General features: G+C 44.7%; 1 protein-coding gene across 7 annotated transcripts in view; it reads right to left on the bottom strand.

The window, feature by feature from the left end:
- sh3pxd2aa (SH3 and PX domains 2Aa) overlaps window positions 1-23033 on the bottom strand; it is a 118501-nt gene that overhangs the window by 68046 nt on the left and 27422 nt on the right. For all 7 annotated transcript variants that reach the window (XR_015117520.1, XM_086210499.1, XM_086210503.1 and 4 more), the window contains 3 exons: window positions 11385-11460; window positions 9225-9301; window positions 5339-5430 (listed from right to left, as the gene is read on the bottom strand). Coding sequence is in view for 6 of the 7 variants with exons in the window: in XM_086210499.1 (XP_086066625.1) it covers window positions 5339-5430; window positions 9225-9301; window positions 11385-11460 (245 nt within the window). In the remaining variant the exon portion in view is untranslated. The remainder of the gene's footprint in view (window positions 1-5338; window positions 5431-9224; window positions 9302-11384; window positions 11461-23033) is intronic.

Here is a 23033-nt window from a genome sequence, read left to right as displayed (position 1 = left end):
CAGAGGAGAGAGGAAGGAAAAATCGAAGGGATAATAGAAATTCTCATTTTAGTTACTCGTTCACCCAGCAGGGAGCACCATCAAGTCACCAATAGTCCTTTCACTTCCTCTGGAGTCAAGTCAACATGCGCTAAGATGAAGACTCTTCTCCTCAGCAAGACGTTAGCACTCAGGAGCAGTTTTCCACGCCGTCTTGTTCTGCTCTCTTGAACTGCTTTCTAATTAGCTACTTGATGGCATGTTATGTTGACTCATCACGATGATGGCCCATCACGCACGGGGAGAGGAAAAGCACTGACTTTAACGCACTGCTGAGAATATTGAGATGCGATCGGCTTCTGATCTCAGTGTGTCGTACATGTTTAACGCAGCTGGGGCGCTCGCGTCTGCAGTGTGGAGTCATTTACAATCAGACAAGAAGGCCTGTGCATCAAGTACGTCTGCAGTTGTCTGCAAAAGCGTTTCCAGAGGTCTTTGCTACGAAATGAAAACATGGAAGATGAAAACACATCAGGGCTGGATGCACGCTGAAGTGTGTGCCAGTGCAACACATAATACTAACATCATCATTTTGTTCTGTAGAAACACTCATGGTGAAAAACTGGGCAGCTTTAATGCAAGCTATTGCTTGCATCTGTATTATGAGGGAAAGACGATCGATATGAATAAAGTGGGCGTGGAGAATAACACACACTCAATCAGAACATCCATACAACACACTCGCATTCCTCCATACATTTTCAAAATGAAGACATAAAGAGAAAACAGAGGGAGAAGTCAATAGAAGTTAACTTGGATTGTAAAAGATGATCACGCACGCACGCGCACGCACGCACACACACACACACACACACACCATGATGGATTAATATTACTCTTTAGCACTTCACCTCTCTCAGGGTTTCGAATGACTTCTCTTCCTCCACAGCACTTAGGACACACACACCACCATCATCATCCAAAGACCCACACACTAAAACACACGCTTTTCCAATCACGGCTCGAAATCGATGGCCTCACTCCCCCATGATTCATTTTCATTTAGCAGATGCATTATGGGTAGGGAATGAAAGGAACCCATCCAATTTATTCCTGACACATTGCGAGTTCTTGGGATCATGACGTCTTACAAACCATCAACTGAGTGCTCGTTTTTCTTTTTTCCGACCAGGAGCGGGCAGTTCACCCCCCTGAGTGTTTTCTTCATTCATTAAGACCGAGTGGAAGCCTGAAGACGGTTCTGGCTCCATTTGATCTGAAGCCTACTGCGCTTGAGAGCTTCCTGGACCTGAGGTCCATTTCACCGCCGGCCTGCTGCTTTAACACCGCGCGTGCATTCTTTGTGTCCTTTCGCAAACCGGTCAAGTCAAACTGTATTTGTAAAGCCCGAAATAACGAATCAGAATTTCCCTCGAGGAGCTTTACAAACTCTACACAATGCAACATCCTCTGTCCTTGCAGCCTCCATCAGGGTGAGGAAACCTTCCTAAAAACCCTTTCAACAGGGAAAAAAGGTAGAAACCTCTGGAAGTCACAGAGGACGGACGTTCCATCAGAGCGGCAGACATGAGACAGATGTCGCAAGCACAGAGCAGAACAACACACAAACACACAAAAATGTCTTTTTTACTTGGAGGTAGAAGACAGTTAATCAGCATTGCTGCTGTGAAACCCTTTATCAATGTGCTGATTGACAAAGCGCTTCCAGTCAGCATCGACTTTAGCTCTGTTTCAATCAGGACGTTGAAGAGGAACACAGATTCATGAAACAATATAAATATAATTAATTAGTCCAACATAAAAACCGCTTGGTTCATATCCATCCATGCTAATGCAGCAGGTTCAGATGAAAAGTGTATGTGTGTGTGTGCGCGTGTGTGTGTGTGTGTGTGTGTGTGTGTGTGTGTGTGTGTGTGTGTGTGTGTGTGTGTGTGTGTGACAGATGGAGGCAAACAGACTGAGTAGCAAGAGTAGCATGTGCACACATTATTGATGCTCCACATGTATGACTTCATCTCCCTCAGCTCAGCATCTCCAGGAAAGAGGACTGGAGGAAGTGAAGGGAGTCAAACGAGATGGACACGGAAACACAGAGTCAAAGAAGGGATGAGAAGAAGAAAAGCTGCTGATCATAGAATGGCTGAGGTATCTTTGGAACCTTCAGCTGCCACATCAGTTAAATCAAACTGAATTCATGAGGCTGAGTTACATACAAAGAATTACAGCAGGGAGGCAGTCAATGACACTGAGACAGAGGAGAGGAGCGGAGAGGAGAGGAGAGGAGAGGAGCGGAGCGGAGAGGAGAGGAGAGGAGCGGAAAGGAGAGGAGAGGAGCGGAAAGGAGAGGAGAGGAGAGGAGAGGAGAGGAGAGGAGAGGAGAGGAGAGGAGAGGAGAGGAGGGGAGCGGAGCGGAGAGGAGAGGAGAGGAGCGGAAAGGAGAGGAGAGGAGAGGAGAGGAGAGGAGAGGAGAGGAGAGGAGAGGAGAGAACCCTCAGGAACATGTTGTCAAGGAACAATGTGATTCTTGCACTCGAGGATGGGAGAGGAAAGTGTGTTTTCTAATTAAAATCTACCCATAGGGGCAATCGTCTGCTCCTCCTCCTCCCAATCTCAAATCCATCACCTCCTCTCTCTCTCTCGTCTCTCTCTCTTTCCCCCACCTTTCACATTGCCTGTTTGGGGGGGGGGGGGGGGTTCTTGGAGCTGACAGTGAGAACTACTCTTCATCAGTATTTGGTAAAGAAGATGCTGACATTCACCACCACAGTGCAGGACTGGAAGGAATCGACATGCCTGGTGTTGGGCATCATTAAGAGTGACATTATTTAGATCTGCAAGCACCTGTGTGTGTTTGTTTATGCATTTATAATACAGAGAAAACAAAAAAATGTCTGCAATGGGCCCCTGAGATTTTTCATTTTAATAAAATGTGCGCCTTTATGTGTTTGTCTAATTCTCCCAAGGAGAGCAGCTGCAGATGAATGCAATTCATTGCACTCAACACTTTTCGATTCTGAATTCTTGGTGGGTGTTTATGTAGCCGCTTTATTCCGTCTGACGAGTGCTACAAAGGGGCTGGAATTTAGTTGAGGTCATTGACCAGGAAGTCAAGCTCAGAAAACTGGGGTTCTGTCATTCTTTACTGATCTATGTACTTATTTATTCATTTTGGCAAAAGAGTTGGAAACTTTCCATGGGAATGAATGGGAATATATGGAAATGACAGGAATATATGAAGGGAAATACATGTGAATAAATGCCAGTCAACAGGAATAAACTGGACATCTTGGAGAGACTCATACTGGCTATATTTATTCATCATTTTCTATCTAATATGCTGCACTGGGAGATTCTTTCATCACATGCACAGATTACAGGAGGGCTTTCAAGGAAAGATTTGACCCTGAAGACTTCAACCTGTCACTTGAAGACATTAATGCATTTAATTAATGAGAATTGAGTTGACTTGCAAATACTAGATGGGGTTTTTTTTTTATATTTCAGTAAAAGAATCCATTAAACAGACAACAGATGGAGTCAGAATCTGTATTACAAATGTTTGCGTGTACACCTGCTTCTACATGTACAAAAGGTTATATTTATGTCCATAGGGGACCCAGTCAAAACTATTTACTCATGCCTTTGTATACTTTTGGACCATTGACCACCGAACAGTTACCACTGTTGTCAAGGTAAATACAGCCACTATGAAATACTCAAACCTCCACTTTATTCCCATGGAAAACTTCCAACCTCAGCAACAGCTTCAGTTTGAGCCTAAACGCCTCTGGTAACTGGAAGTGCTTTGCATTTTTGGATGAGTCAGAGCATCCAAACTGTAGCGGTTTGAGTGGAAGAAAAAAATGAAAGATATTTGCAAAAACATAAAGTAGAAGTCCCACCCTGGACCCACCTGAGCACTTAACACAGTGAGAGTTCTCACATGGTTTGTAGTGACACGTCGTGGCTCAGGTTGGCTTTTGTCTGTACGAAATAAACTGAACAAAGCGGAAACACTGCAAGTTTCCAACGAATCGACACACAAAATATCAGCTGTTGCTTTCATTTATTAAACTCCATGAATTCCTAATACTTTTTGCGAGAGTCACTTTCATGTTTGAGATTCTTGATCTGATTAGAAGCCAAGCAGCTCCAGTAGAAGGGCCCTCTGTCTGTAGAGCTCACATCTCTGCCAAATGCTGTTTGCTGCTCTGTTTAACACATTCATCCAAAGATGAAATAAAAACTCTCCGCCACTTGTGAAAAGCCGGCTGGTGGCTGGAGCAGGGCTGATGGGAGGACTATCGATTCTGCCACAGTTGAATTAGAATCTTGCATCAATGCGCAGCTTAAAACATGCTAGTTTTCAGTTGCGTGACCCCTCGAGAGCTCAACAGGGTTGGAGCTTCACTTCCTGGACTGACACAAGTCGGCTGAGGGCATCAGAGGCTGGCGAGACATTCTGTCATTTTCTTTGCCTCGTTGTTGAGGTAATTTTTATCAAATATAACAGCGTGCCACGAAAAATGAGGTTTTTGGCTCATCACGTTCCAGCCAGAGATGGCGCCAAATACAGAGAACAAACGATTGCATTGGTCTGGAGCGCAGTAAGGAAGACTGACTCATCCAAACAGAGATTTTTCTTGCTTCATCAAAGTCCTGCCCAAGGGTACACAGATTACCAGCAAGCTTCTGATGTATCCCACAGAATAATTATTCATACATTTCTGCAAGAATAATGCTTACTGACATTTGCACTTGGTGTGAAACTGCAAAACCTCTAAATGTTGCCTGCTAACGCTGAATATATGATAATCACCTCATGATCGAACTTCAGCGATAGCGGACTTTTGTTTCTCATATGTAGAATTACAAATGAGTTCAGGGTTCAAGGCCAAAATGTTTCCTCGCTTGTAAAATCTCATGAACCCACACAGGCCGCAGGGTCAGTGTCTCCCTGTGGTGTTCAGCCTGTATTTCCTCTGGAGCAGGGGCCGGACTCATACTTCCGCTGTGATTCCATATAACAGCAACAAAAATGTATGAACTGCAAAAATGCCGAGCCTCCAACAAGCGCTGAGTGTTCCAGGCTGGGCAGGAACGCTTTGGTGGTCACAAGGACTGTTAATGTGGCCGATTCTCCCAGAGCTGATGTCTAAAACTCACTTCTCAGGGGGGAGAATATAAATTTATGTTGGCAATCATGGAAAGGTTGAAAGGTGTTGTGTGTGTGTGTGTGTGTGTGTGTGTGTGTGTGTGTGTGTGTGTGTGTGTGTGTGTGTGTGTGTGTGTGTGTGTGTGTGTGTGTGTGTGGCCGCGTGCAGTATCAGACACTCACTCCACTGGCGGGTTGATGTCCTCAGCTTTTGTCTCAAAGAAGCGCAGGACCTCCTCACTCTGAGAGATCTGAGGGGGGAGTCGCACCAGTGCCTACACAGAAATTTGATGAAATCATCAATTAATTATATCGCCAATCAGATTTTCACTGAGCACAGATAACATTTATACTTTCACCAATCAAACAGTCCTCCAGAGAAACCTCTGAACGTGCATCGCTGCACACAGAGTAGCTCAAACGTTCAACTGTGGGAAGAAGAAGAAAAACACGTTTCTGACAGGACGGAGCCTTTAAGAGAACATATGAATTCCAGTTCTGTTAAAGCTGCACAAATAAATATTCTTAGCTTAACAAAGGATCAAATGTTTATGTGAAAACTGCCCTCTTTACAATTTAGCCTCCCAGGCTGCCCACAGCTGCACTCGAACCTTTAACAGACAGAGATCCAACAAGAGTTAAAGGGGAGTGAATTCTGCTGCTGTGCCAGCAGGATGTGAAGGCGGCTGTTCATCACGTCCTGTTCAATCACGTGTTCCACTTGTAGTTTACTGCGCCCCTAAAATTATCAACAGATTTTGGTTTGAAGATTTTATGGCTGCTATATACGAACTGTGGTTACCGTTGCACTACAATTGAGCCTCCGTGTTGTTCCGGCGTTTAAGTTGGGAGGCGTATTGTTCCACGCCGTTGTTTGCTCACCACTGTAACAATCAAGAAGGTAAAGCCTGTGCATGTAGGAAGAAGCGTCTCCTTTTGACCCTTGCCTGTACAGACGCATGACATTTATGTCACGCTGGCACACGGATACTGAAAGCATAAACCGGCCTTTACAGAGCTGAGCAGGATATTGATGAGCAGTCAATCAAATCTAATCAAGAGGAACATGTATTATGGAGATTCAGCAGATATCCTGATATACTGGACATCCATGTCATGAAAAGAGCCTCTGAGTGTTGTGACGTTCTCGTCTTTTTCACCTCTCTGGCTCTGCTGTCACCAGGCTGCGTGATGCTTCCCACACTCTTAATGGCTTTTCTGGAAGACACCGGCGTGCAGCACCATCTCCAGATGTGCAGACACTTGGTTACCTTCCTGTAAAATGATCTTCTTTCTTCTTTGACGTTTCTGAATTCCCGACACAGGAAGTTTTGACCATTTAAAAACAAAGCAACGTTTGTCTTCAACCCCCCCCCCCCCTAAAAAAAGACTCTAACTTCCATTTGAGACGTACTTCTATCTCTGTACCATTACAGCCTCTGATGGGATTTGATCACACTCTCCTTTGAATGCCACTTATTCTCTATGTATTCCTGAGTGACTGAGTTGTATTTGTTTAAAAAGTAAACACCATATCATGATTTTTCACTAAAAATAATCACAAATCCATTTTCTCGAACCACCGTCCTCCCACTACAGCAGACGCTTTTAGCTCTGTGTAAGTGTCTTTATTTAATGGCGCAGCGTCTTCCATCAAAGGAGGAGCAGCTCCTGTCTGGGGATGTCAGACCTTGAAGACACAAGACCAGCGTGGGCTCTTCATTCGCCGCGCGCAGTCTGAGCTACCTTCCTGTTCCACTGATGGGACATCGCTGAAGAAGCCTCGTGGTCATTACAGAAGAGGCTGGATGTCGACGTGAACCCACATTTCAGCATCCCGTGACCTCCAGAGAGCAGTTCCTCAGAGAACCCCGGCTAATTACCCTTCTCCTCTCAGTTGTTTGCCCCATACGCAGGATGTAGGAAGTAAACAGTGCGGCACATGCTGGCGCTGGGAAGAACACAGGCTGGCTATAGCGACAGCAAACATGCGAGCGCTTCAGGTTATTTGGGTAATGAGGATGCCTGCTCGCTCTTATTAAAGCCAAGGATCAGCTTCATTTCACAAGCATCTAATTGCTTTTGATTTCTCGAATTCTTTCGGTCCCAATTACCACATCGCTGATGTGACTAACCTTTTGTAAAGCACGCAAACAATGCTGTACTCTAATTGAGTGTTTAGGGAGAAACGTGTAGAAATTCTTTACAGCTGAGGTGGCTCTCTGCCAGGATGAAGGAAGGAAGGAGACGGGGAGGGACCGAGGGAGGGGAAGCTCTGAGGAGGTGAGTCTCCTTTGAACGGTTGTTATGGGGAAGGAGGTGTGGTCATTTGAAGGTGATGTTTGATTATTTTCCCAGGGAGATGGGCATCAAATGAGGGGATAAGGCTGCGAGTAACCAGCTCTTTAAAATAAAGTCTGTTTCATGTTGTGCATCAACTAAGGATGGACACCAGAACACCCAAAGCACATAGGAAGGCTTCATCAAAGTGAGGGTGAATTCAAAGAACGTCCCTCCAGCAGATGCATCGTTAGGGCGCGTGCACGCTAGCATAAAAACACAGCTCATTCTACATGAATTCCAGCTGCAGCGAAGGATGCACAATAGCAGAGCTGATGTCTTACAAACGATTTAGCTGATATTTATCAATGTCAATATTATCCATATAAACGCAAGTTCATACACTGACATTCTGAACAGACGGAATCACGCATTGTGAATATGAAAAAGTACCGTTTTTCCTCATTTCAAGCAAAATTAGAAAAGCCCCCGAATCACATATTTTAAAAGCGGCCGATGCCTGCCGATCTTACCCCCCCCCCCCCCCCCTCATCGTAACAGATGAGGAGCTGACAAAGTGCCATTTATCAACAGCGTTTCATCCGAGTTTTGTCTGAGACTTTACTGCCTGGACCGACTTTCCATCATGACATCAACAGGCTCAAGGTCTCCTGCTGCCTCTCGCTACACTTGCTGCAATCTGAAAAGCCACAACAAGCACAGGAGGCTGCAGTTGCTGGGTGGATGTGTCTGTCACAGTCCATCAACATCTCCGACCACACTTTACCGGAACATTCATGCAGCAGCTGCAATTCAATGATGATAGTTTGTTTGATTTGACGTGGACGGCGCTAATTAAAGCGCACTGATGTAAACACAGCTCTGTTTCTCCGGCTCTAAAATCATCTGAGAATAATACCTGACATCTCCCAGTCACGTTTTTAATTGAGAGGTTTTTTTTGTTTTTTTTCCTGGTAATGTCAATCATTCGTGAGCAGCCATAGCAAAGAGAGTTGGGACATCGGTGTCGTGTGAACCACCAAACTTTAGGTTCCCAGAATATTAGTATTATTTCAGAGTGTGAGATCGGGCTGTAGATATAATATAAAGAACATTTTGGGCAACGTTTCATTAGAAATATTTGATAAATAAGTAAATATTTAAGGAGATATGAAATATTCATTTATGTCTTGGGCTGTGCCACATTAAACGACAAGAAAAATTATTTGAAATGACTAAAATCTTTCAAATCATCTTGGGACACGAGATTTGGACATTTTCTTAGACATGATTACATCTTTAATGTCAGCCTACCTTGTGAGGCTGTTGCCTTCTTGCCTTTAATGTACTCGCAGTCATTGATAGTTAAACCTCGTTTGATTCAATAAAGATTGAAATTTGATAAATAAATCTGGTCTGAATTGAATCAAAGGCAATCAGTCCTTCCGCGCGGAAGCAGAGGAGTCGCTGCCCTGCTTCTCTGACTCTAGCAGACATGCAAATAAATCACCATTCAGCTGCGGTGTAGGACCATGGGAATATCCCCTCCCACTCAGCTGGGTCCCTCACAGCCTCTTCAGACATCTCAGAATAGCACGGATCCTGAGTTCTTTAATGCGTGCACTCCCTGTCAACCTCTCCATGTTTTCTATTGTGTCTCTGCCACATGTCCCATGTTTAAAGCATGTGAAAGGGCGGCAGAGCCATGACCTTTGAACCCTCGCAGGCTGGGGACATTCCCCAGAGTCAGATGGGAAACTGAGGGATGTTTACAGTAAGGATTGCTTACCCGGCAGTAATCGTCGATGAAACGCAGCCGCTTCATGGCCACGTCTCGCACATGACTCCTCCGGAACAGAATTTTGCCTGCAATGAAGAAAAAGAGTGGAAGACAAAAAAACAGAAAGTGAAATGAGAGGCGGTGAAGAAAAGGAGAAAAGTGTGATTGGTTTGTGGAGAGGAACATCAGATATCAGACATAAACCCCAAAACACAACACACTCCAAACAGAGCAGTCTACTGCATGTAATACCCCGGCCCACCAGCAGATGTCAGTAATGACATCCCTCACTGCCAAAGCAATCTCAGTCCCCCACTGGAGGCCCCAGCTGTCCCCCCCATGGCTTTCATGACATCTGCTTGTGTCACGGCTGTCTAAATAACAAACAGGACTTACACACACATGAGTCAGGCTTTTTAGGTCATCCCACACGAGGGAATATTCACGTCACACCAACATTCCCTGAGTCTCTCATTCAGCTCACTCAGAGACGTCCACGTACCAGAAGTGACTTATTTAGCTTCTTAGAAATTACCCTTACACACCAGACACTTGATCTGTGGCTGATTCCAGACAGGTGCAAGTCAGAATACATGTTGAATAAGAGCAAAGCAGCATTACTGCTCCACTTGTTGCACATCTATTAGCTGAAGGTGTAAAGCCGAAGCAGGTGATTGTGTTTGAAGGAGCTTCAATAAACCCTAACCTGAGGGGAGATCCAGCGAACCTAAGCTTGGAATTAATTTGATGCTTTTTTCTAATAGGATAGCAGTGTATTTCACGTAATGAAGAAAAGCACTAAACGGCATCCAATCGATTAAGGTTCAATGGTGTAGTAATACGAGCATCTAACTTCGGTGACTACAGTGCAGCAGGGGCGAGGTGTTTTTGTTTGCAGCTGCCACTTTTAAGACCCATAATATCTTCAAAAACCACAGGTGCCATATTTACTATGGTTTTATTCTGGAGAACAAGTTGCTGTTTCAGACATTTACCCCAAATCCCACTGAGTTTGAGATGAGGGATGTTCAACTATGCTAACTTGCATCCGGGTTTTAAGACCCGTTCTTACCACTCTTTTACCGAGAGAACCTTTCTAAATTTGTATTGAGGTGGGGCCATATTTGATGAAGGACAGTGAACCAAGAGAATGTGTCCCCTTAGCCACTGGCAGGCTGAGTCTGAAGTTTTAGAGAACATGATTGATTGAGTTGGCTGGTGGTGCTGCATATCTGGAGTTCAGCATGTTGCCATGTCAGGAAAAAAAAAATCACCCTATGAGGGTTCACAATGTCCCTTTGTCCAAATACTGTCCTGAAGTTTGGAGGAAGTCAAGTTCATGCTAAAATGAACACAGACGTCAAAGTCTGAGTCTGGCACCTCACAGACAGAGCTGGAAGGATGTTTGGATGGATTCAAACTCGTTTGTCTGCAGGAGAGAAGGATGAGGATGCCGGGACCGTGTGGTGGCTGCCAGGCTCCAACTTAGCGTTTTAAGAACTGCACTGACAAAGTTGAAGTGTTTGAGCAGAATTAACCAAATGACAACAGTGACAAACATACAGGTGAACAACGGGGACCCACGTGAACAGACAAGAGTCACGCAAGCGCGCACACGCGCGCAGGGCATCAGTGTGACATCAGTGTGATTAGCAGAATCACTGTCAGCTCTTCTGCCCCGGACTCTGAACTGCCAGTAACAGCATCATCGATCACTGGCACTCCTCTGTAGGTCGCCATGAGCCTGAATGTCAGGCAGCGACTTACAACAGACCAGACCAGCACGTGTGGCATGAAACACACACGCACGCACGCACGCACGCACACACGCACACACGCACACCCATGTGATCAAATGATTAATGCATGCAGATCTGTGAAACCAGTAAGAAGCATCCATCCTAAATGAATTCAACCTCGTCCAATAAGCAGGCAGGCTAAGATAAGAACACATCACTAAATGAATCTCGTCAGCAGGAAGACAGAGATGCACACACACACACACACACACACACACACACACACACACACACACACACACACTTCTACGTACATGCACACACTTGCAGAATCAGTAACCAGCTCATATTGACCTGCTCCAAGTGCCAGCCATACATTATTAATATGGGAGGCTGTTCAGATAACTGGAATTCAGGAGCAGGCTATTACCTGGGAGAAATGGGATAATCCTCTTCTTTGGGTCTTTCTGCCCTCCCTCAATTGGGAACTTGTCAAGTATCTGCATCTATGAAAGCAAGAGTAAAGAAGAGGACAGTTTTAGTTGCATAGAACAGCACGTTAGGAAGCATTTGTTGTTATTTAGAGAGTGAGATGAGAAGATCAATATCAGTCTGATGTCTTTGTATTAAGCACAGAGCTGGAGCCAGGAGGCAGTCGGCCGAGTTTGGCATAAACTCACCTAGCCTGCCTGCGGCGTATATGTTTTCTGATTTTAGAGTAGAAAAAAAATTACCGATACGTTCAACCGATTATTGAATTTTTGTGCTGGACTGAAAATAGATCCTCTCTATGTTTATTTTGCGCCAATATCAATATTTTGTACCGATATAAATCTGTGAAGGTAGAAGGCTAATTCTTAAACACGTCACTAAAAAAAAAAAAAAACAATTATAGTGTCAGACGTGAATATTTAAATACAGACCAAAATAAAACAGCAGAGGAAACGAGGAGGAGTCGCTTGGGCGCTCTCTGCTGGACAAGCTACACCACCTATAAATCCACATAACCATTGTTTGCTGCATTTTATGAGCTTTAATAAGTTTTAATGTTTGCACGTATCGGAAAACATATACACTGATAAGATACATCTGTGATAGGTGGATAACAGCTGACGCATCAGCCAGCTCGGGCCCGATATAAACTTCCAAAATCATAAATGTTGAGGTCGTTAGCGAAAATGATCTTGACAAACGGAACTCGTTTGTCTCAGGAGGCTTTGTTGGCCACAGAGCTGAAGTTCTGCAATGATTTAACATCAAATGTAAAACTCTCACTGGCCAGCAGACACACATTATCCCTGCAGGTGAACCAAGTTTAGCCTGACAGAATCTGCTCTGGCCCTGTTCACCCCACTGAACCAGCATGCAAAATCCCAGGGCTCCAGACCGCCCAAATGGAACAGGTCCTTCATTGATGTTCTCGCTAATAACAGGAGTATTTCACTGGACAAGGAAACATCAGGTAACACCTTGTCACCATCTCAGGAGTAAAATCATTCACATGCACTTAATCGCAACAAGCCATGAGTGTATGACACATGTTCTGAAGTCTGTCAACATGCGTGTGGTCCCAGAGGTGCAGAGCGGAGGGTCTGCAGCAGGGGTAACCGGAGTCAAACAAGCAGCAATTTATTCAAGAAATACAGTGAGAGGAGAAGTGCTGACACTGATGCTAGAGGTACAAGCAGGCAGAGCAGGAGAGAATTAGGGAGCGAAACTGGAAGGAGAGGAGAGAGAGAGAGAGAGAGAGAGAGAAAGAGAGAGAGAGAGAGAGATGCAGCAGAGGTCAGGGGTGCAGATGTGCGTGTCAGCTTTATTGTGTTTACCCAGTTTCAGCCTTCAAATAAATCATTCAAGAGAGGGATTAGAGAGAACAGCAGAGGAGAGGAGCAGACGTACCGCTCAGCACTGCACCAAACGCTTTCCTACGGTAATCAGAGATGAAGACGAGGTGAAGAAGAGCGTGCGTGCATGTGTGCGTGCATGTGTGCATGCGTGCGTGCGTGTATGCAGAACGCATGCTTGCGTAGGGGGATGCAGTAGAACTGTTGTGTACATTATATATATATATATATATATATATATATATATATATATATATATATATATATATATATATATATAGCTTACTATTATACTGCGTCATTGATATGCAAATAACTTCAGGGTTGTAGCAGCATGTTTAAATGTTATCAATAATTCTATTCATAGTAATGACAATAATAATAGATTGAGAAAGCTGACCAGGCACACACACACACACACACACACATACACACACATTATTTACACTAGTAGGACAGAAGGTACATCTATTGATTCATTCATTAAACTAAAGCTAATTTATACTTGTATAAGTATAAAGCTAATATATATGTAGGTTTCCAGAAGTTGGGTACAAATACTTACAAAGTCTTAGATCCTGCTGTAACTTTTTAGTAACCATGGTTATTAGGGTATTAGGTAGAGCTGATTTAGAGGAACAGCTCTGGAGTTCCTGTTCAAATCCTAGCAGCTCTTAAAAGTGAAAAACACACACCTCCTGACTTCATTGAAAGTGTTCAACTGTCCAAACTCGCTGCATTTCTTCTGCTTAGTCAGTGGATGTGGATCACGGCAGCAGTCATGGAACATGGAGAGTGGGAAGAGCATAGGAGGTGAGGACAAGATGGAGGATTGTCCATGGTAATTGGAAGCAACTCTACATGCTGCCTCCCCCACATGTGGAGTCGCAGACCTCACCTGATGGCGAGGACCCTCATGTAGCTTGTCACCCAGACACGGACGTGTATGTCTGGAGGGACGCCACCAAACAAACACTGAGCCAACACAACGGACCGCCGCACTACTTGGGTGCCCTTTTATGCAGTATTCCTGAAGAACCCCATCACATAAGTTACCTCTGACAGCCAAGCACACTGTGGTAGCAACACGCTCACCACATAATCGAGTCCCCCACTCACATCCTGACACTTTGTCCCCAGATGCAGTCCCCTTGCTCATCTGTCAATGCCGTCAACCTGACAATAGACTGTTTCATCCTGGTTCCATGTGGTCAGAAAGTTAGAGGACAGCTGGACAGACAATCTATTCTGAAGTTTATTATCGTCCTACTCCCTGCATTTTGTCAGACACACTGAAAATAGATGCACCGGTCTGCTCCTGGGAGGATGCAAATGCTTGTTGCTGGGGGCGTACACTTTTGAAAGACATCTGTGTACCCTTCAATGTGTTTTAAATCACTTTTCAAACTTCATGTTAGTCAAAAGGCGTGCCTCTAAAAGACCACTATTGTACCTCTGATGGACCGTTTCTCATTTGGAACTGTACAGATCTGTTCTTATCTACTGCCTCCATTTTTGAGAGTAAATGTTTTTCCTAAAAGCTGCTTGGAAACTGCATCCATGCCATAACGTCTCCTGCTGTGACAGCAGAAACTCTCATCCATGATGTCTGGGACAAAAAAATATTTCTGCTGAGTCTACAAACTCTGTGAGGGACACACAAAGATGGCTGGAGGATGGTCCAGCAAACCAACGGTTATCAGAGGAGCAGGTGCTGAACACACATTTAGATTTAAAAAAAACGGATTGAACCTTTTACCTGCTTTCTTATCAGAAGTAATTGACAAGGCGGAGTGTGAGGGGAGGGAGAATAGCACGAGGAGAGAGAGCATGTGTGTGTGTGTGTGTGTGTGTGTGTGTGCGAGCGAGCGAGTACAGAGGCCCAGAAAGGACAGAAGCCCTTGTCATCTTTAATCAGCTGACTTTTTCATCAGCTTCCCTTTTTTCCCAGAGTTCATAGGTGTTCCTCACCCCTCCCTCCTCCCGTCCTACCAGTCCAGCCTGAACTGGCCCACCTGAATCAAGGTCAGCTCATTATTCCCAACAACCTCCGCCAGTTGGTTCCAGCTCGCCCTAAAATGCACGCCTTCCTGCCACTGCTGACAGATTCCTGGCATGAGGAAGCGCTCTTGTATCCCGCCAGGAATTGTGGGATCACAGAGAGAGAAATGGTGAGAACAGGTGGGCCTGCAGGGATCAGGTGACTGGCTGTGTGAAAGGACCACACTTGTACATGCATGGACACAAAGAGCTGACTGTGGAGGAAACACACATGCAACACTTGTGTCTTGTTTCCTTTTTAGTCCAGATGGCGATATCCCCGAGATAGGCCAGACAATGATAAACATAAAAACACACTCTCGCCATTGCTCCACTTCCCAGACTTCACTTCACTGTCTCCTTGGTAACCAGCACAGAGAGAGTGTGAAGAAGAGTTGTGAAGGGACGTGATTGGACGATGCTGCGCAGCTCTGGACCACTGGTGTAAATGTAGGGAGTCAGGTAAAAAAAAAAAAAAAAAGGAATAAAAGAAAAAGCAGGCCTATAAGGTTCTTTTATCTCTCGTCAGAGTGAGTAGAGATTAACTAAACAACACGATGACATCATGCTCTGATGAAGTCATGCTTCCTCAGGTTCTTTCTCCTGCAAATCTCTTAGACATTATCATTCAGCTGCCGGACAAACATGCTCTTAAGACCGGAGATGAAAGGCTCCAATAATCACCGCCGATGAGAGGAAGTCAGTTCATCCGGCATCACGGACAGGATTCTCCGCGCACGATAGAATGGACACCGCCGGTGTCAGACATGCTAACGGTAACATGCCCTTTTGAACCAGGTGTGTTAAATATGATCTTGACACAAATGTGAGCACCAGTGTGACCCTCGAATGTTACAGTATTACTAACAAAGCATAATAATACCCCTACCCTGCTGCACACACCTGCACAAACAAAGGTTTTTCGGACCAAGGTAACCCCGCCTCTAGATGAGGAGTTTCCCTCCTGTTGGTTTGTGTTTTGGTTTTTCCAGTGTGTCACTTTGGATGTAAAAGAGAAACACAAAAAGTGAACCTTGCGAAAAGAGCTCGGAAGCGGAATGTCTTGGGGGTCCGCAGGCAATCTTTAGCATTTGTAGCAAAAGCAGCATGGAGGACAGTGACGGTGCTTCTGTTGGAAATTTTGCTCTGGTCTGTTTATCAAACTCAACACTAACGATGCTAGCGTGCCTCCTTGTTTCAGCACAGATGGATTTGAATTTGGGGATGAGATGACAAAAAGCTGGCAGCGGTGACAAACTTTCATTGTCTTCAAGTAAACAGTTGCTAGTGGAGCTCCGACCGCTCATCCGTGGGCTGCACATCACAGCCTTCACCTGTATCCACTTTCCTGCAGGGTTGTTTGACCTGGAGGCGAATGCTGATTAAATCTGGTCCTCTCGCAGATAAAGGCTGAGAGTTAGCAGGTTTCATGGCCCGTCCCTGTTGAGTCAGCGAGCTTACTTGAGCTGATATTTCTACAGATTGTGGAGTTTCCCAAACTGATTAAATACCACACATAGAAACACAGAACTGCTTTTCTACTTTTTTTTTGGGGGGGGGGACTAAGATATCTGCCCCAAAACCCTCCAAGGACAGATTTAGCCACTTCTCAAACTTGGCTCATATTAAAGCTAATAGCATCATGTCTGTGTCACTGAGTAGTAGTGGTGGTAGTAGTAGTAGTAGTAGTGGTGGCAATATTCTGTTATTATGAGCTTTTACAGTAGTCTCACTAACTAGGTACTATGCACCCACATGCATCGCCATCGCTGCCAGACCACAGAGGAGCGAGATGCAGGAGGCGCATGTACATTTGTGCAGCATTTTGCAGATGAGCTCCCTCCACACTCCTCTACATACAACAGCTAGAGAGTGGGAGGGGTAAGTGAGGGGTTTCAAACTTTGTCTTCTGTGTGGGGTGCTGGGTGAGCATAAATTGAAGAAGTTTTCAGGTGTTTCATCAGTAGGTAGACAAAGACGAGTCAAATACCTGCACCAGGTGTTCCTGTTGATCCCCACTGAATAAAATAGACATTTACTGTGTTTATATCCGTTTATGAGGAGGTGGTTTTCACGTGAGTGCAGGTAAGATGGTAGTTGGTAGGACACGGCCTAAATGTCTGATTGACCAATCAGATTGCTTGGTCTGAACTACAAGTTGTCCAACCATCCATTTCATTTTCTACCTCTTCTCCTGTTAAGGGTCCTGGGGGGGTGGAGCCTATCCCAGCAGCCTTCACCCTGGACGGGTCACCAGTCCATGGCAGGGCCAACACATAGAGACAGACAACCATTCACACTCACAGTCACACCTACGGTCAATTTAGAGTAACAATCAGCCTCGTCCCCTCTTGATGTCTTTGGACGGTGGAGGAAGCTGGAGTACCAGAGAGAACCCAGCAGGAACAGGGAGAACATGGAGACTCACCCAGGAAGACCCCGCAGTGAGGACCACTGCTCCACCGTGCTGCCCTACTACCAGTTATGTACAATGCAAAATATTGGATTTTTTGACAATACCCAATCAGCTGCTATTGTACTGATTTGGCTAGTAGTTTTTATTTGCCAATCATTTGAAAAGGCCATAAATCACGCATTTATTGTTTTGATCACCATTTGTTGCAATCATCGATGAGGGCAGCACCATTTCAAAACGAGCAGCTTACAATTATTTTTTCTGATATTTTAATTGCAATCTAATTTTTGTTCTTTTGGTATCATTTTTACATCAATATTATCGTTTTCATTGAAAACCCCATTCACACATCATCCGTGTGGTTTATATTAAGATCTGTAGCAAACAAAGAGGTTTTCTTACCTCTGCAGAAAAATCTAAGATGGTATTTTGACACATAATTAGCCTTGCAAATACTGTGGCTGCAATTTGATAACTACTGATCCGCAGGCTGATATCCATACATTAACAATTACCAATATCGACTGATACTAATTATGTGTCCTGACGACATGCGTCCCTATAACCCTACGACTGAGCGTTATCTGTTTTCGGTCTATTGAGTAGAGGAGTCTTCATTTTTATTGCAGAACATAAATGGTAGAGTGCCACCAGATTTTGTATCAGCTCAGTAAAACAGTAAAAAAGAAAACAGTATAGAAAACACAACAATATAAAAAAAAAAACATTTAAAATGAATATAAATAAATCTGAGAGTGGAAAATAGAGAATGATAAATACATGAACATAAATGTAGACATGGGTCTGTCTGAGGAGAGAGAGAATGACTGTTGGACGTACAGATGTCACGATCGCAAATTTTCCCCTTAACAAGTTTTTATGTGAAAAATGTCAAAAAACAGATAAATAGTTACCGCTCTCAATTTGCAAGGGCCCAAGATGTCGTCTTTAAATTATTTGTTTACCGAACCAAACGGTATTACATTGATATTGATATGTAAAAAAAATTAAAAATAAAATTTTTTTAATCCTCTGGAAAGGCTGGAAACAGAGCAAATATGTGTTTGTGAGTTTCTCTCCTCGTTGAAACCATATTTCTACCCTTCCACACTCCGGTATACTGTGTGTACAGTGTGTGTACATTGTGTGTGTACTGTGTGTGTACAGTGTGTGTACTGTGTGTGTACAGTGTGTGTACAGTGTGTGTATTGTGTGTGTACGGTGTGTGTATTGTGTGTGTACAGTGTGTACATTGTGTGTGTACATTGTGTGTGTACAGTGTGTGTACTGTGTGTGTACAGTGTGTGTATTGTGTGTGTACGGTGTGTGTATTGTGTGTGTACAGTGTGTGTACAGTGCACGATCCAGCTGTTTGCCTGCATTCAGACAACAGCAGCTCCATCTTCATCCCATCCACATGTGCTAAGAATAGAGCCGCCATATAAGGAGCTGTGAGTGTCCGATGCTACACACTGACGGGGATGCCACACGATCACTGCGCAGGATAGATTAATTCCTCACTTCCTGTTGATGGTCATGTGACTGCCAGGGTTTTCCCAGGGCTTAGCCATAGTGGAAGGGAGTTGAAATTAACAAGACCAGCCCTGGAACAACCCATGACCGGCATGACAAGGCACCCATGTGATCTTTCTCAGCTACACGGCGACAGTGGCCACAGGGCACGACAGCATGACTTCTGTCTGCAGGCAAATACACGGTTCACTTTTTTTCTTCTGAGGGAATACAGGCCCCGAGAAGGAAAGTCGGCTCACATTTCTGACAGAAATCAATCCGGACAGACCTTTATTGAAGCCTCCATCTCTCTTAAAACTAACGCAGCACATCGGTTGTGAACATGCATCAGCACCCAGCAGTATTAAGTTTCAGAGACAGATGTCTCAGACGGGCTTCGGGGGGGGGGGGGGGGGGGATTTTCTTTCCAGCCACAATCCCTCACAGTTGTGCCTCTAAATAGAAACTGGCACCAGATCTTGACAAATGACTGCCCATAGCTGCCACTAGGCTGGGCAGCATCAAGGTATTATGGTGTACCAGGGTACTGGAAGAACTCCTAAGGTCTGATCTTCAATACTGTCAAAAATACACACGGCCTCCTGAGGAACATGGGGGCGTGACAATGAGTCAACTGAAAGACCAACAGCGCGACACAAAATCTTTTTTTTTTTTCCTTCAACTTAACCGTTCTCCAGAACGGGCGAAACAAACTGCTCCTACGAAGTCACGTCCAGTGTAGTGATCTCGCCTTCAAAATAAAAGCAGTTTGGTTTTTGTTCGTTGACATTGCAAGTCTCATTCTGAAAATCTGATTCTGTTGCTAGCTTGTTGTGAGCGGCTAAGCTAATACTTCTCCATGTCTCGTCAGCTCTCTCTCTCTCTCTCTCGTATATTTACACTCCTTCCCTCTCCCTCCCTCCTCTATTTCCCCTCTACTCAGTATTTTATGGACCATACGTATTTATACCCAGAAATACTTGTGTAAGAACATGGTCTCTGGCGTTATAGGCAGCACAGGGTTTTACATGCTGCAGTGACTTCCATCAGCCATAAACATCCTCATGTGAGGTAGAGCCTGGTGAAATGCCAGGAAGGTAGGAGCCTATCCCCGACATGACACTAAGACGTGCTGTGACTTGTGGGTATCCTGCATTATGCAGTGACAGCAGATGTGGGAGGGTCAGAGATGTCAAAATATTTGCGCTCTCTTCCGCAGATGATGATGCAGGGACGGGGAGACTTCAGGCTGCCTTCAGTCCCACTGTTTTCCTTTTAGAATTTCTTGACATTTTACCGACTAAGACGATGACTCATGCAAGTAATCAGCTCATCAGTGACATATTAGTGGGCAGGAAGTCGTGAAAAAAAAGTGTGACAGAATTTCCAGCGCTTTGTTCTTCAAACTGCTTTCTCACGTCAACAGACAGCCCAAATTTGTGAAACAGAGGGAGGAGCCGGGATGTTTTGCTTGACGAATGACATTTATCCCGAATTGAATCAGACACATCATCAATTTAGTTATGATGCAAGAAGACTCAAACAGTGGCCCGACTCATTAGACAGCCTTTGCTGTGTGATGTAGCACCAAGCTTGTTTTCCCTGAAGCCCAATATGCTTGATATTGTACGATGTTATTATTCTGACTGAGACGCTCTTCATTTCAGGGGAGGCCTCTATCTTTATGGTTCCAATGAAGAATGGCGGTGGGAGGCACTGATGAAAGATTTGCATCAAAGTCTAATTGCTAATTCCGTCCTAAGTGCTCAGACTAGAACAAATTAAAGAGACACGAGGCAGTTTGCCAGTGCCCCTCGGTAAAACCTCGCCTGCTGAGGAGAACCTTGGCAGCCAAACGCAGTGATTTCAACCACTTCAATACAACAGACACTCTAATCGCATTTCCAGTCAAACGATTTGTAAATTTTCACCACATTTTCAGACAATCAGCAAAGGGTGACGCAAACTTTCCTCCATCTCATGTTCTATTTCGTCATTCTGTTCTTCTCAAATCTTGTATATGAGCAGATATCGACCGGGGCTGTGGCAAAAATCTCTGTACGGCAATACATGGCGATACCTCCTCTACGATACCGTGTCGATGCACCAAATGTCATTTTCCATTACAGCGGCTGGCGTTGACTGGACCCGAGTCACCCTGGCATCATTTCCTCCTTCCATCCTGACACTGTTCATGTACCTGTGCGTCCTCAGGAGGGGAGCTAATGATGTTAAGACTTTGTTTTTTCCATCTCGGTTGTTTTTTTTTTTCTTTTAAGTTCCCACATTATACAGAAAAATTCCCATCTTTCAAAGGGGTATTTCTCCTGTCCGTCACAGATATGTGGACGTATCATTGATTGATTGTCTTATATCGATTATAGCAAAAACTGCTGTATCATAATACTTGCATTAACATGAGCAAAGTACTGTGATATTATAGTATTGTGAGTTCCTCTATGGTTTCCCCCGTGGGTAATCTTATGATTGTGCTTCATTCACATTAGTGATCTCTTTTAAAAGTGCTTCTTCTTTTTTTTTTTCCAATCTCAGTTTAGAGTCCTTCCTGCATGTTCTTGTTGTGTTTCTTACATTATCGCGTGAGATGAAAGCTCAGGATGTGGAAACTTGAGTCGCAAAATGTGTAAAACGCAGTACCTTTTTAAAACAAATAAATAAATAAAAGAGGCAAAAATCACCTGAAGCGATCCAAAAAACTGGTTTTGGGAATCTTGGCATTTCTAATGTGCAACATCAAAGCACGCTTTAAAATACATGATTGGACAAACGGCTTCTCTCCCTCCAAGTTCAGCTACGATGCAGAGAGATGTTGAAGTTCAGACAAATGAGCGCACGCACACTCACACAGTCATTAAAAATACATGCCATCGAGGAGATAAAACAGCATAAGCTTTAAAGAACCTTGAAGTCACAATCAGCGTAATGGACAAACGCGGGTTGAACAGAATGAGAAATGTACAGGCGTGGGGCCAAAAGCAGCTACATTGTTTTTAATTGAAAATAAACTGCAGTTATGAGGAGATGAGAGACAAGAACAGGGTCGGCCACCAGTCGACTTCAACAAAGTACCACTTGTTTCATCTCCCCGCGCCCAAAGTTGAACCTCCCTTCATGTTTAATGGAAGCACCGGGGTCATGTTCCAGTGGCATTTTCAAGCCGTTTACCACCTCAGCGGCTTGGCCGAGTTCTGCCTGAGAGATCAAACAACTGCTTCTTTTTCAAGAGAAGCCACAACCTCAATCTGGAGGAAAGAACAGTGTCAGCACACACACTGACTTTGGGTTAAGAAAGTAGGCCAGCCAACTTCAAGCCCGCTACAGGCACAGGCAGAGAGGGGAGGCCTCGCACTTTCGCCAGGGTCCAGCACTAACGGAGCTGGAAAAGACCAAATTTAGCCGTGCTGACGACCTCAAGTTTCCATACCGACAGCCAGGACAAGCCTTGGCAGTGTGGATCGACCACAACCTCTCCCAGGAGCCGGGAGTCAGATGGCAATGGCCCGGCTGTGTGTGCGTGTCAGCCCACACTTGTGAGGGTGTGGAAAGGTAAAGAGAAGGTTCGGACTGTAATCACGGGGGAGTTGAGAGAAGAGAGGAAAGATGAGCGCAGACACAAAAACGCACCAGAGAGGGAGAGATCTTGCAGTGGGGTCACACCAGCTGTCTACACCACAGCGCTCACAACCCAGAGCTGTCAGGCAATATCTTAAACTTGAATTTAGAATTTGATTGTAAAAATCAGAAAAAAGCAGGAAAACCATTGCTGCCGGCCTCTGAGTTCTCATGTGGGACTCGTGCAATAAAACCGTTAGTGGTTAGAAATGAAATTCGGGTCACAGTGAATGAAGGAACAACAAGTGTGTGGTAATGATGGCAGACAACTCGGCCACAGGGAGGGCAACTCTGTACAATCTATTTCCAGTCTGGAAATGTTTCAGGGTTTGGTCGGTGCACCAGAATGAACAGGACCTCGTCTGTTTACCAGCTAGGCTTCAGAACAACATATCAATTACCAATTGGGACATCATACATGTTGCAAAACTGGACTGCCTGTGGTCATGTCTTTGACAAAACGCACATGAGTACTTCCATCCATTTTCTACTGCTTATCCTGTTAAAGGTCGTGGGGGGGGGTGGAGCCTATCCCAGCAGCCTTCAGGTGAGAGGCGGGGTTCCCCCTGGACAGGTCACCAGTCCATGGCAGGGCCAACACATAGAGACAGACAACCATTGGCTCTCCCAGCCA

The sequence above is a fragment of the Aulostomus chinensis genome, chromosome 8 (assembly GCF_037954235.1).
Source record: "Aulostomus chinensis isolate RoL2024-O1b breed Wild chromosome 8, RoL_Achi_v1.0, whole genome shotgun sequence".
NCBI classification, from domain to species: Eukaryota; Metazoa; Chordata; class Actinopteri; order Syngnathiformes; family Aulostomidae; genus Aulostomus; species Aulostomus chinensis.
The sequence above is the reverse complement of the archived record's forward strand: the minus strand, read 5'-3'. Positions and strand labels throughout refer to the sequence as shown.